The sequence below is a fragment of the Nematolebias whitei genome, chromosome 19 (assembly GCF_014905685.2).
Source record: "Nematolebias whitei isolate Nwh7 chromosome 19, NemWhi1, whole genome shotgun sequence".
NCBI lineage: Eukaryota > Metazoa > Chordata > Actinopteri > Cyprinodontiformes > Rivulidae > Nematolebias > Nematolebias whitei.
Genome location: NC_056516.1, coordinates 20,121,457 through 20,134,006, shown reverse-complemented (window position 1 = coordinate 20,134,006; position 12,550 = coordinate 20,121,457). Strand labels below are relative to the sequence as shown.

General features: G+C 39.2%; 1 protein-coding gene across 1 annotated transcript in view; it reads right to left on the bottom strand.

Annotated features, from left to right (window-relative positions):
* LOC119426096 (adhesion G protein-coupled receptor B2) overlaps positions 1 to 12,550 on the bottom strand; it is a 121,935-nt gene that overhangs the window by 21,201 nt on the left and 88,184 nt on the right. The window contains exons 2-3 of the mRNA XM_037693654.1: positions 12,059 to 12,118; positions 5,696 to 5,884 (exon numbers count right to left, since the gene is read on the bottom strand). Coding sequence (XP_037549582.1) covers positions 5,696 to 5,884; positions 12,059 to 12,118 — 249 coding nt within the window. The remainder of the gene's footprint in view (positions 1 to 5,695; positions 5,885 to 12,058; positions 12,119 to 12,550) is intronic.

Genomic DNA, 12,550 nt, shown 5'->3' with positions numbered 1-12,550 from the left:
ATTGAGCTGAATACAGCACCTCAGACTGAGGAAGTCTCTTGGATGAGAGACGAAACGTTTCTATATATTTTTTTTTTATTATTATTTTTTTTTTAATGTCCAGAGGACCAGATTGAACTTTTTTGGATTTTTCTACCTGGATTATTGAGCTTGCATCAGGGTACATGGACATATTTTCCTTCCACCTTATTCCTTTTCAGTTTGTAAAAACATGTATGATGCAAGATGTAAAAAAAATAAAATTGTTTTTCGTTCCTTCCAGGCAACATTTTGACTTAAATATTTTACATGCACATTAATGCCTAAAATATTGCAACACTTTAGTTTGCTTTTCCATAAACAGTGATCAAAGTGGGTGAGACCAGCTTAGAAAACACGTCAGAAGGTCCAAAGGGACACTGTCATAAGAATGGCTCATAATTTATTAACGTTACTGCAGAAATGATGAAACTCAGTACTAATGCATTGTAGCAAACATGTTAAATGTAGATTTTTAGTTTTTTTTTTTTTTTTTTTGGCTGCTCCATTCTTTAGGGGTTGCAACAGCGAACTAGATGAACACTTGGCAATTGTTTTTATGCCATATGCCCTTCCTGAAGCAACCACAGACCACCGAGCTACCACAGCCCTCTGTGTGGAGCAGAGAGCTGCTATATAGAGTGCCCGATGGAGCAGAAGGAGGGGGTTAAGTGCCTTGCTCAAGGGCCCAGATTGGGGCAAATGAGGGTGAAGGCAAGTATGGGTGTTTCCCTTTTAACACCGTCATTTTGATGTTGTCAGTCTGGGAAATTGAAGCGTCAAACTTCTGATCACAGGCTCACCTTCTCTAACCTCTACACCACTCCCCCATTAGGTTGTTAAATTGTGATTTCAATAAACTTCATGCAAAAATTGAAACAGCTTGACTTCATTGTTGAAGAGATTAATAAATAAAGTAAGCTTAAAAATTCTGCCTCATCTTTTGCTTAAAAGTCCAATTCAAGTTCTTTAGACTTTTTAGTCTTTTTTCGTTACCATCCTCACAGTCTTACTATGCTTAGATATTGTGTGATCCCATTCAGGCAATCCCTGGAGTGCCCATAAACCCCCTTCAGAACGATGTCAGAAAACATCAGAGAAATGGAGGGCTAAATGAAATAATAAACAGAACATAACACTGCAACCAATATCCCATCAAAGGAGCAGCTGAGGATATTAATATAGACACGGAATGGAAAATGAGGCACTTAGACATACAAATCGAGCTGGCACATTTGCATAAAGACAAGATTAGCATATGCACTGACAAGGAAAGAGAATTTTCCCTCTCTTTTTGTAGGAAGGGAGTTGGATGAGTAAACACATTCAACACACAAGTAAAACTCCTAGATCGTACAAAAGTACACGTTTAGAAAATGCAAACTTGACTATGGAAATGCATATAGACGATTAAACATAAGAACTAGCAACTCCAAAAGAAAGACAGAAACAGAACATTTATCCTAAAACAAGACACAAAACAAATAGTTCATATGCAGTTTTTATATGAGGATACAAAAAAAAACAACATTTTTTTAAAGTGTTTCTACAAGAGCACATCATAAATTGGCATTATGGTAAATACTCTGTGACAACATGGTTTTTAAGTTTATGTCAATATTATAGAGCATTTTGTATTTACATAAACACCAAACAAACATTTTAATGAAAACTAACACAAAAACTAAAATTAATAAATACATGTTGGCACTGTGTTTTGGATGAACCTTGTCTTTTAACCAATGCCTACTTGCATTGGCACCAGAACATGATTGTATAACTCAGCAAAAAAAAAAAAAAAAGAAAAAATCATTTTTGGCTAAAATTAGAGCTCTTTTTCTTTTCCTGAAGAAATAACTTAGATTTTTTTTTTCTTCTTTTGGCTGCTCCTTTCCTCAGGGGGTCGCCACAGCAAACTCACACAAAGACTTGGCAATTGTTAATATGCTGGATGCCCTTCCTGATACAACCACAGACCTCAGGGCTACCACAGCCCTCTTTGTGGAGCAGAAAGCTGCCATCTAGGATTCCCGGGGGAGCGGATGGTGGGGGTTAAGGCACTTGCTTAAGGGCTCAGACTGGGACAAGGAATGGTGGAGGCAGGTGTAGGCGCTTCACCTTTCCCACCCACATTTTGATGTTGTCAGTCAATAATAACTTCAATAATCTTCGTCCGATCTCTAATCTGCCCTTTATTTCCAAGGTTCTTGAAAAAGTCGTTGCTAGTTAACTTCACTCTCACCTATCCAACAATAACGTTTAGGACAAGTTTCAATCTGTTTTTTGCCCCCACCATAGCACCAAAACAGCTAGAATATAAAATACTAATGACCTTCTTCTTGTTGCTGACTCTGGTCTTCTGTCCATCCTCATTCTACTTGACCTAAATTCTGTCTTTGACATGATCTGTTATTATATCATCAACAGACTAACCTCCATTGGCATCTCAGGTACTCCATTAGACTGGTTCAAATCTTATATCTCTGACCGCACTCAATTCATTTAACTTAAATCCTTCCATTCTCTGTCTTCCCCCATCTCCACGGGTATGCCCCAAGGCTTTGTCCTCAGATCCTTCCTCTTCATCATTTAACTCCTTCCTTTTGGTCACATCTTCCGCAAAGTTGGTGTCCATTTCCAGTGTTTTGCTGATGACACACAGCTCTATTTATCATCAAAACCATACTCCACTCACCCACTTGCCATCTTCACCGACTGTCTCAGTGAGCTCCATCACTGGTTTTCTTATTATTTCCTTCAACTAAACAGTGGCAAAAAAGAAGTCATCCTTGTAGGTACCAAAAACTCTTTTTAAAAATCAGAACATCTTCTCATCCCCCTTAACAACTCTCTGTTACCCCCCTCACCTCAGGTCAAGAGTATCGGTGTCATCCTCAACACCACTCCCTCCTTCGCTTCACACATCAGCAATGTTGCTCAGTCTGCCTATTTCCATCTCCAAAATATTAATAACCGTCTCCGTCCTTCTCTCACACCCCACTCCATTGCCATCATTATTCACAGTCTTGTGACTTCCCAGATTGACTACTGTAACTCCCTTCTGTATGGCCTCACCAACAAATCTCTTCAGAATCTACAGATGGTCCAGAACTCAGCTGCCCGTGTCATCACTCAAACCTCCTCCTATAACCACATCACTCCTGTCCTGCAGCAGCTCCACTGGCTCCCAATTAAATTGTGCATCATCTTCAAAATCATTCTTCTCACTTTCAAAGCTATCCACAATCTTGCCCCTCCTTATCTATCAGACCTCCTACACATGTCCATAACCTCTCGATCTCTCAGATCCTCCTCTTCGCTACACCTCCATGTACCCTTGGCCTGCCTCTCCACCATGGGGAGCAGGGCCTTCACCTGTTCTGCCCCTCACATCTGGAACTCTCTACCGCCAGACCTACAAAACACCACTCTCCCCCTCTGTTCAAGACTACTCTGACAATACATCTCTTTAGACTAGCTTATCCTTCTTAACTTTGTTTTAGGTATTTTATATTTTTTATGTATTTTACATTCTAATTTATTCCTGCTGGTCTTTACACTGTGTTTGTTTTTACACAATCTTATCTGTTGTGTTTCTTGCTGTAAAGTGTCCATGGGTGTCCTGAAAGAGATGTTTTAAATAAAATGATTATTATTTATTATTATTATTATAAAACTGCACTTTATTTTCTGGTGCTAGCTTCATTGACACTAGCACCTTTAAGGTGTTAATGACATTGTTTTCCCCCCTCTGAAACAGAGATGTAAGTGGTGATAAGGTAAATTTGGCAATATTTTCTAAAGCACAGACAGGCACAAACACAGGGGAAAAAGGATTGTCAAATGTTGGCAAAACAATGAAGACAATTGTGATTATCTTTTTCTACTTTAGTCTTTTTCCTCTTCAGGGGTCGCCACAGTGAGTCATCCCTGTTCATCTCACTCTGTCCTCTGCATCCTCTGTCCTCACTCCAACTACCTCCATATCCTTTCAAACAGAATTATTATTTTTTTGTTTGTTTTGTGTTGTGCTTCATTATCATCTGGGAAAGGTTGGCCAACACCAGACTACCAGTGCAATCAGGCCAATCAAACAAGTGCCTATCAGAAAGCACTCCAACATTTCATTTAACACATCTATGTATGCTGGTAATCAAAGTTGAGCAGACCTGGTATTATTCAGGATGTTATATACAAAGTCCTATCAGAATCTTGATTGTGCTTCTACAGAAAATAAAATAAAATAAAAACTATAAATGAGGCACTATCAGCTTGTTGCTGCAGTTTTGAAGCAAGTCGATATGACTAACTGCACTTAGCCTGATTGGCAGAGCATATATGTACATATATGTATATATATATATTTTTTTTTTAATGACTAGCTGAATACATTTTTGAACTGTTGCTGCATCTAAATGTGACTGGTTATAATTAAATTGAAGAAAAGAAGGTAGTTGTATTTATGACTTTATGTTTTTGTCTTATTAATCTTATCACTGCGAACTGATGGCAATCAACAATTTCCGTCTTTGCCCCGGCAACTAAACTCAGAGGTATTCAATTCAATTCAATTCAATTCAAAAACACTTTTTTTTAATCCCAGAGGGAAATTAAATGTTGTTGTAACTCATCATACTGGTTTCATTAAAGAGTTGTTATAGATGCTGATGACTGGGGGCAGGAAGGATCTCTTGTAGTGGTCTGTCTTACAGCAGATCTGAAGAAGCCTCTGACTGAAGACACTCTGTTGTTGTATGACATTCTGATGAAGAGGATGCTGAGGGTTGTCTATAATGTTCCTAATTTGATGAAGAATCTTTCTTTGTACAGTCATCTCCAAAGGTTCTAGAAGAGTCCCCAGAACTGAGCCAGCCTTCTTTATGAGCTTGTTGATCTGTTTAATGTCACTTGCTCTGGTGCTGCTACCCCAGCAGGTGATGGCAGAAAATACAGCACTCTCTACAACAGACTTATAGAAGATATGCAGCATGTTGCTGCAAACATTGAAGGACTGTATTGTATGTGGTGTGTGTGTAATGGATTGTATGTATGCTTACAATGCTTGGTGTTTAGGGCCATAATTTCATGTACATCTATAAGTAAACACTATGGTGATTACAAACACTAGAAAAAAATGTTTAGAGTATAAGAGCTAAGGATTGGTGAACACAAATGTCAGGAACCGTCTTCCTTAGAGCTGTGTCACATCTATTAGTCTTGCCAACATCAAGCTCAGTTGTCAGTCTCTGTCTTTCTCAGCTAGCCAGCAGAGTGAACTGACATGATTTTCTCCTCCATCATGGATGTAATACATTTTCAAAGAGCATAATGCACATATGAGTGCATGCTTTTTTTTTTTGTTTGTTTGTTTGTTCCACCTCCTTGAAAAGTAACAAACAGTCAGAGTGTAAATATTTTCTTCAGTTTACCTAACACCTTAAAATAGACAATTGATTGTTGCAAATGTGGGCGAGGTGAAAATAAAGTGTGTGATTTGAGAAAAAAAACTAGAAAATATGAAACATCCCAGAATGCACAGCAGCATCAGGGAGCCCTGCAGAGTCAAATGCATATGTAAACGTTTTGATCGATTGAACTGGGAAACCAAAAGCAACTAGAAAGTATTATCAAATAGGGCAATGGAAAAATACCACCAATAGACATTGACTTGTTGTACCTGAGCTTATGATTCCGGGTTCTCCTGGACAGGACACCGTGTTGTTGCACATGCGCGTTTCCCGCAAAGCACCACTGCACAGTGTACCATAGGGAGAAGAAACACATGATCGTGTCCTCACTTGCCAGCCTTGCCCACATGTTAAGGAACACACACTCCATGGTGACCACTCCTCCGCTGAAGGATCACCTGAGGAGCAAAACGCAGAGATAGAAATATGATTTTTTTTTTTACATTTTCTACATACATAAACTGGATTTAAATGAATCCAAAATAACAAGTAAAGGCTCCCATATAGTCACGAGGACCTCAGTCTGCGGAGGTCTGCGCATACTGGATTAGACTTGAAGCAGATGCCCGCAGAGCATGACCGCGCAAAGATCAATTTTTATGACCGCTTACGCGTACTTGGTGTCGCACAATAAACTGCCTGGCGACAGACTGTTTTGTATGTGACACCAATGTATTAAATTCCCCTTCTTCATTCGTGGTCTGGTTTAATGGCCTTTTTTTTTGTTTATTTTTGTATTTATTTTTTTTCCCCAAATACCAAGCCATCTCTTTCTCATCCTCTTTTTATGCCTTGACTGAAATTGTGAAAAATAAAGGAATTTGTCACAAGCAAATAAAAACCAGGCCCAGCGTGGCTGTGGGAGAGTCTGGAGATTTCCTGGTGGGCTGGTCTGATGTGTGGGCTGCAGGGCCAGCGCTCTGTGTTTTGTTTTATTTGTTTGTTTGTTTGTCAGTCAATCCAGTAGGCATGTCAGCAAATGATCAATCGGCAAACTCAGTTTGTCCAGAAAGTAAACGCCCCGTGTCTGCGGAACTGGCTCCAGCTGCTCATGGTGGACGCTTGAGTATGAAGTCTCAACCCTCTGTGAACAGAGCGCACAGTTTCTGCACAGACTAAGGACCGCCCGAGTCTGTGCGAGCCTTAAGAAGTCAACAATACATTCTCAGCTCATGTTCCCCAGCAACAGGGGCATGTAAATGTGATAAGGGTAAATATTTTGCAAAAATAAAAAACAGATTGGTAAAAAACAAAAACATGAAATAAATGGCAGTATGCAACTCATAAAATATGTTAAAAAGTGAAAATTGTTACCGGAGGTAAATCCCATCAACCAATTCAAACATAACACAAGACATTAAAATAGTTGGCTTTAATGATTGTTCACTTCTTTCTGCTCCTAATACAAGAATATAATCTTAGTTTCACAACCATAATGTAGGCTTTGGCAGTAAAATGTACGTACTTTTTGACTAATCTCACTGAAGTCTGGGCAGCCATAACATTTTGTGCGGGTTCACTGTTATGCAACATGTTTTATGGGTATAAACAGCATGAGGATAATGGTTTAGAATTAGCTCCAAAACGTGCATGTGTTAAATATGTTGAATAGCCAAGTGCTATGTTTTGCTAAATCTAATCAGCATGTCTTGTTAGGAGATTATAGCCAGCTGCTAATCATGCTAATCTGGTGTTTAGGCAATGTTACCAACTACTTTTGATGTAAAAAAAAAAGAATGGGGGAAAAAACAAAAACTAAGGCCTGCTAGGGGACATAGTAAATGTGAGTAGATGACATCAGACCATACATATCACATTCATGACACTAAAAGCTATCATACATACAGTAAATAACTACAAATATGCTAAAGATTGTTTACATGAATGAGACAAAACATTTACAATAATCGGAACAGCATTGCTAATGTGTGGCCTCAATTTTGCTTTGTTTATTCTCTATACACTATGTACAGTGTATTTTTTGTGTGAAATCTTAAGGAAATACAGGAATGAAGATCTTATTTACCTTTTTTTTTTTTTTTTTACCATATAGGTCGAACATTTTCTTGCTTAAATTTTGAAGTCCTGTGACTTATACACTGAAGTGAACAATATACTTTTTTCCCCATATTTATAACCCAATTTTTGGCTGAAATCTGACAATTTCATTCATTCTAACATAGAAAATATTGAACACTGCCGTTTTCAGCCTCAAGAAGGCCCTCGAGCAATATGGCAAGCTAAGTGTCTCATTAATATGTAAACGTAGTTATTAATGAGACACTTGGATTGCCATAGAAAGCCACCTTCATCTCGCTCCGGAAATCCTGGAGCAAACATCAAATCACCCTGACGCATGCTGAATAATCCAGGTAGAAAAATTGAAAAAAGTTAAGTCTAGTCATCTGGACATTCAAAAAACAAAACAAAGCAAAACAAAAAATAATGTAGAAACGTTTTGTCTTTCATCCGAAAGACTTCGGAAGTCTTTTGGATGAAAGACAAAACCTTTTTACATTTTTTTTTTTGTTGCTTTGTTTTGTTTTTTGAATGTCCAGAGGACTAGACTTAACTTTTTTAGAAATGTCAAATCAGTTGCATTTTGCCACGCCGCCCAGGCAAAATGCAACTGATTTGTCCATTAAAGTGCATTTATTAAGGAAAAGTTCAACTGAGACACACCTTTACCATAATGCCGAGCAAACAAATAATTGTTTTTAGGTGGTCATCTTGTTAAATTTTGAATAAATGCACAGCGATTCCTCTCTCTACGCATTCCAGGAGACGCGCATCGATTTTTGAAATTCAGCTGATTTGACCATTAAAGTGCATTTATTAAGGAAAAGTTATATGAAGAAACACATTTGCTAAAATTTTGAGCAAACATATAATTAGTTTTAAGTGTTAATCTTGTTAAATTATTGTTAAAGTCCTTTCATGCATGCTCCCACAGCCGCCATTTGGCAGCCAATCGATTATTGGTACAACACCGGCCCATGTTTCCAGTTGGTCAGCGGTGACACATAATGGATGTGACTTATTCGACGAAGCAACTTGTTTTTGTTTTTTTTCCACTATATTAGACATTTTTGAACTTTTAGCGACCTATGCAACGTATATGTCGATGTGACATGTACAGTGGAAAGCACGGTAGTTTTCTTTGGAGTGTAGTGCTTGACAGTTTGTGAACCCTTTATAAATGTTCTATGTTTCTGCATAAATAAGACCTAAAACATAAGGACATTTTTATCTGTGGTGAGAACAGGGAACAGTTGGAAGATAACTTGGAGATGTGAAGGTATGCACTTAAAAATAGAAGAATGAAAGTCAGCCATAGAAGAACAGAATACATGTGTGAATGACTGGGAGGTCGGTGGAGCAGTGAGTCTACAAGGTGCAGAGGTCACAGTGGTGCAGGACTTCAAGTACTTGAGGTCAGCTGTCCTGGAAAATGGCAAATGTGGTAAAGAGGTGAAAAGGGGAGTCCAGGCAGGATGGAGGAAAGTTTTAGGAGTGATTTGTGACAAAAGGCTGTCAGCAAAGGTCAAAGGAAAATTTTACAAGACAGTGGTGAGACCATCTATGTTGTATGGTCTGGAGACAGTGGCATTGGCAAAAAGAAAGGAGAAAGAACTGGAAGTGGCAGAAATGAAGATGTTGAGGTTCTCAAAGTCAGAGTTTATTTATTTGTCATTTACACAAAAATGTGGTAAATGTGTAAAGAAAGACAGTAATAAGATCTAAGATCTGAACTAAGAAAGATGTTAAACTAAGAATATGCTCACTAGTAGTACAAAAACACTAACAACATCTTAGGAGTAACAAGGATGGATATGATTAGGAATGAAATACTCAAAGGTACAGCACAGGTTGTACAACTCAGAGATACAGTTAGTGAGACCAGATTGAGATAGTTTGGACATGGTCCATGCTCCCAACCACAGCCATGGTTTGGGAGTGGTGGCACAGAGGTTAGAGAAGATGGGTCTGTGATCAGAAAGTCACAGGTTCAACTCCCCAAACTGACAACATCAAAATGTGGGTGGAAAAGGTGAAACACACACACATGCCTCCACCTTCATTTCTCCCACTCTGGGCCCTTTAGCAAAGTCCTTAACCCCCACCATTTGCTCCCTAAACAGGTCTCTCTTGAAAATGAGTTAGTGTGACTCAATGAGACTACATGTACAAATAAGCTTAAAAACAAACAAAAAACAAACAAACAAACAAACAAAAATCAGAGAAGGGACAGTGGGTATACTGGTATAATGATGTTAGAAATGCATCTAACAGGAAAAGGACAAAGAGGGAGGCCAAATTAGAGATATAATGTATGGATGCAGTTAGAGAGGACATGGAGGTAGTTGGAGTGAGGACAGAGGATGCAGAGGCCAAAGTGAGATGGAGGACTTGCTGTGGCAACCACTGAAGAGGGAAAAGCCAAAAGAAGAAGAAGAAGACTGACATAGTTGTATGACAAAAAAATGTAATTTTGTTCAGGAAGTAGTTTTGTTTGCCCCTTCTTGACACAAGGCCCAAGCCCAACTTTGTCTCATTGGAGCATGTGCAAAGTATTGTGTAATTGGTCAGAAGTTCATGAGTGTGTTTGTTTATGCTAAAATCTCTCGGACAGAATTGTTGTCATTTCACTTCAACGCGTCCGCTTTCAGAAGGCGGCTGTTGTGCATGCAAGCAATATGGACAGCTTTGAGGAGCAGTTGGCTGAGGCAATCAAAACAAACTCCTGGAAGGATATAGTGTGCACACTGTGCGCATAGAGGAGTGCTTCTACTGGAAAGTGAGGCTATCTCTTCATGACAGCTATGTGGCTAAACAGTGGGCTCAGGAATGGAGAAGAAAAGTTTGTGGGAAGAAACCTATGCCATGACATAAACTGCAGTGGTATGGGGTTTTCCATGAGCTCTGTGCCGTGTGTCTGTTTAACTATGAAAGGTATGAGCGAAAACAAACAACTCCCAACCATATGACCATGAGCCGACTATTCGGCTTTGGCTGTAGCATGAAACAACCTTTAGTGACTGTAGTAATTAATCATAGTGTCAAAAGGGCTATTCGATCAAACAAACGAAAAAAAATAAAAATCAATGACAAAAACATATGTCATATACAGCAAACTGCTTATTCTGAATGGCATATTAAGTCACGCCTCAAATCAAACCAAGCCTGGATTAGTGTGAAGCCTGGCGACCATGATGTTGCATTCAAAGATAAAGACAGACACTGTTTTTTGTTTTGTTTTTTTCTTAATTGAACACAGACAAAAAAAATAAATAAATAAATAAATGGTGGAGATCATTATTGTGTTTGTGTCCCTTTTTTTCCTTCTTCTTCTTTCGGCTGCTCCCTGCGTAAGGGGTCACCACAGCGAACTAAGTCGCACGAAGACTTGGCAGTTATTTTTACGCCGGATGCCCTTCCTGACACAACCACAGACCACCGAGCTACTACAGCCCTCTGAGTGGAGCAGAGAGCTGCATCTAGGACACCCAGAGGAGCAGATGGTGGGGGTTAAGGGCCTTGCTCATGGGCCCAGAGTGGGACAAATGAGGGTGGGTGCAGGTGTGGGTGCTTCACCTACCCCACCCACATTTTTGATGTTGTCAGTACCGGGGCTTGAACCAGCGATCTTCCGATTACAGGCCCACCTTCTCTAACCTCTGCACCACCACTCCCCACATTGTGTTTGTCTCATAATGTGAAAACAAATCTTGAATTTACAATCTAAGTGTATCCTGTTAATGCCATGTCTTTCATATGTTCAAATTGTAAAAATGTTTTATAGAAAAAAAAAAAAAAATCCTTGAAGAAAGTAAGTCCAAACACCTGTGTCTGGAGGAATGCAAGCACCCGTTCAAGACGGGGGCGTGCAGGCATGCTTGCTGCTGATTTTAACTTATTGAGGCAGCTGTAAAGAGTCTCCTATTGTTTCCTCTCAGTTATGCCCTTGAAATCAACAACTGAAGACATTCAAATTGTCTCCTTCTAAATTGTTTATGAGCTCCATGTCCTTTGGTGAAGGCGTCATCACATGGCAACGAAGGAAATCAAATTAATTGCATGTCCGTTAATCGCATTACATCTTCATTAACATGCCGTGAGTCAGGGCTTAAGCTCATCACACATGCCTGGAGGGATGGAAGAATGGGGAGAAGCAAGGAAGGAGGAGAGCTAGGGAGAAGGACAAGACACAGCCGGGGCTTTTCCTCACAGTAGGGACTCCCTCCTACACATAATGGGGGCTGTTTACATGGAAACCTGAGCATATAGGTTCTATCTCAACATTAACTCATCTTTCTACTCAAGGTAAAACATGCCATATGTAGTTTCTTATTTGTATACGGTATAATGTAAGTCGCTTATTGTGAAATTCACAAGATCTGTAATGATACTTATGATAAATAATTCAATCTATCTCTTCCAATGCAATTCATTATTTAATCATTTAAATTCACACTATTTCTCACATACACACATGTGACTCGTCAAGCAGCTGCAGGATGTGGACACTGCCTCACACTCTCAACACGTACCTGTTTGTGCCTGAAACACACCTGGCAGGTCAGCTGATCGTGGCCTTTGAGTCTTCACCTTCAGGTCATCATCATATGGGTCTGAAACGAACAGGAAGTAAGTGATATTACTTCATACAGTCTCATTTAGTTCTGTGTTTATCTAACAGTAAACATTAACATATCAGCTTCATATGAAGTGTGTGTCAAGAATTACAATCAAGTGGTTTTCAGCATTTGCAGCCATGTTGTACATTTGGTGTGGTCAAAAAAAGTTAAGCGTCATTACATCCAAATCAGTAATTGGCAAGGCAAAAATCCAAAGCCAGCACTTTCTTGGCTTGCTCCGTGTAGCAGCACATTTAAAGAACACAGTTGGACACACAATGTGCAGAACCAGAGAACAGAATGTCAGATGTGCATAATCACAAAATTAATTTCTAATTCAGACTAATTCAGTAGCTTAAAGGATTGTGTGAAATACAGAACTGTGGCGATAATCCAAAAGGTGAAATAAAGTTTGTCCTTAGTTAG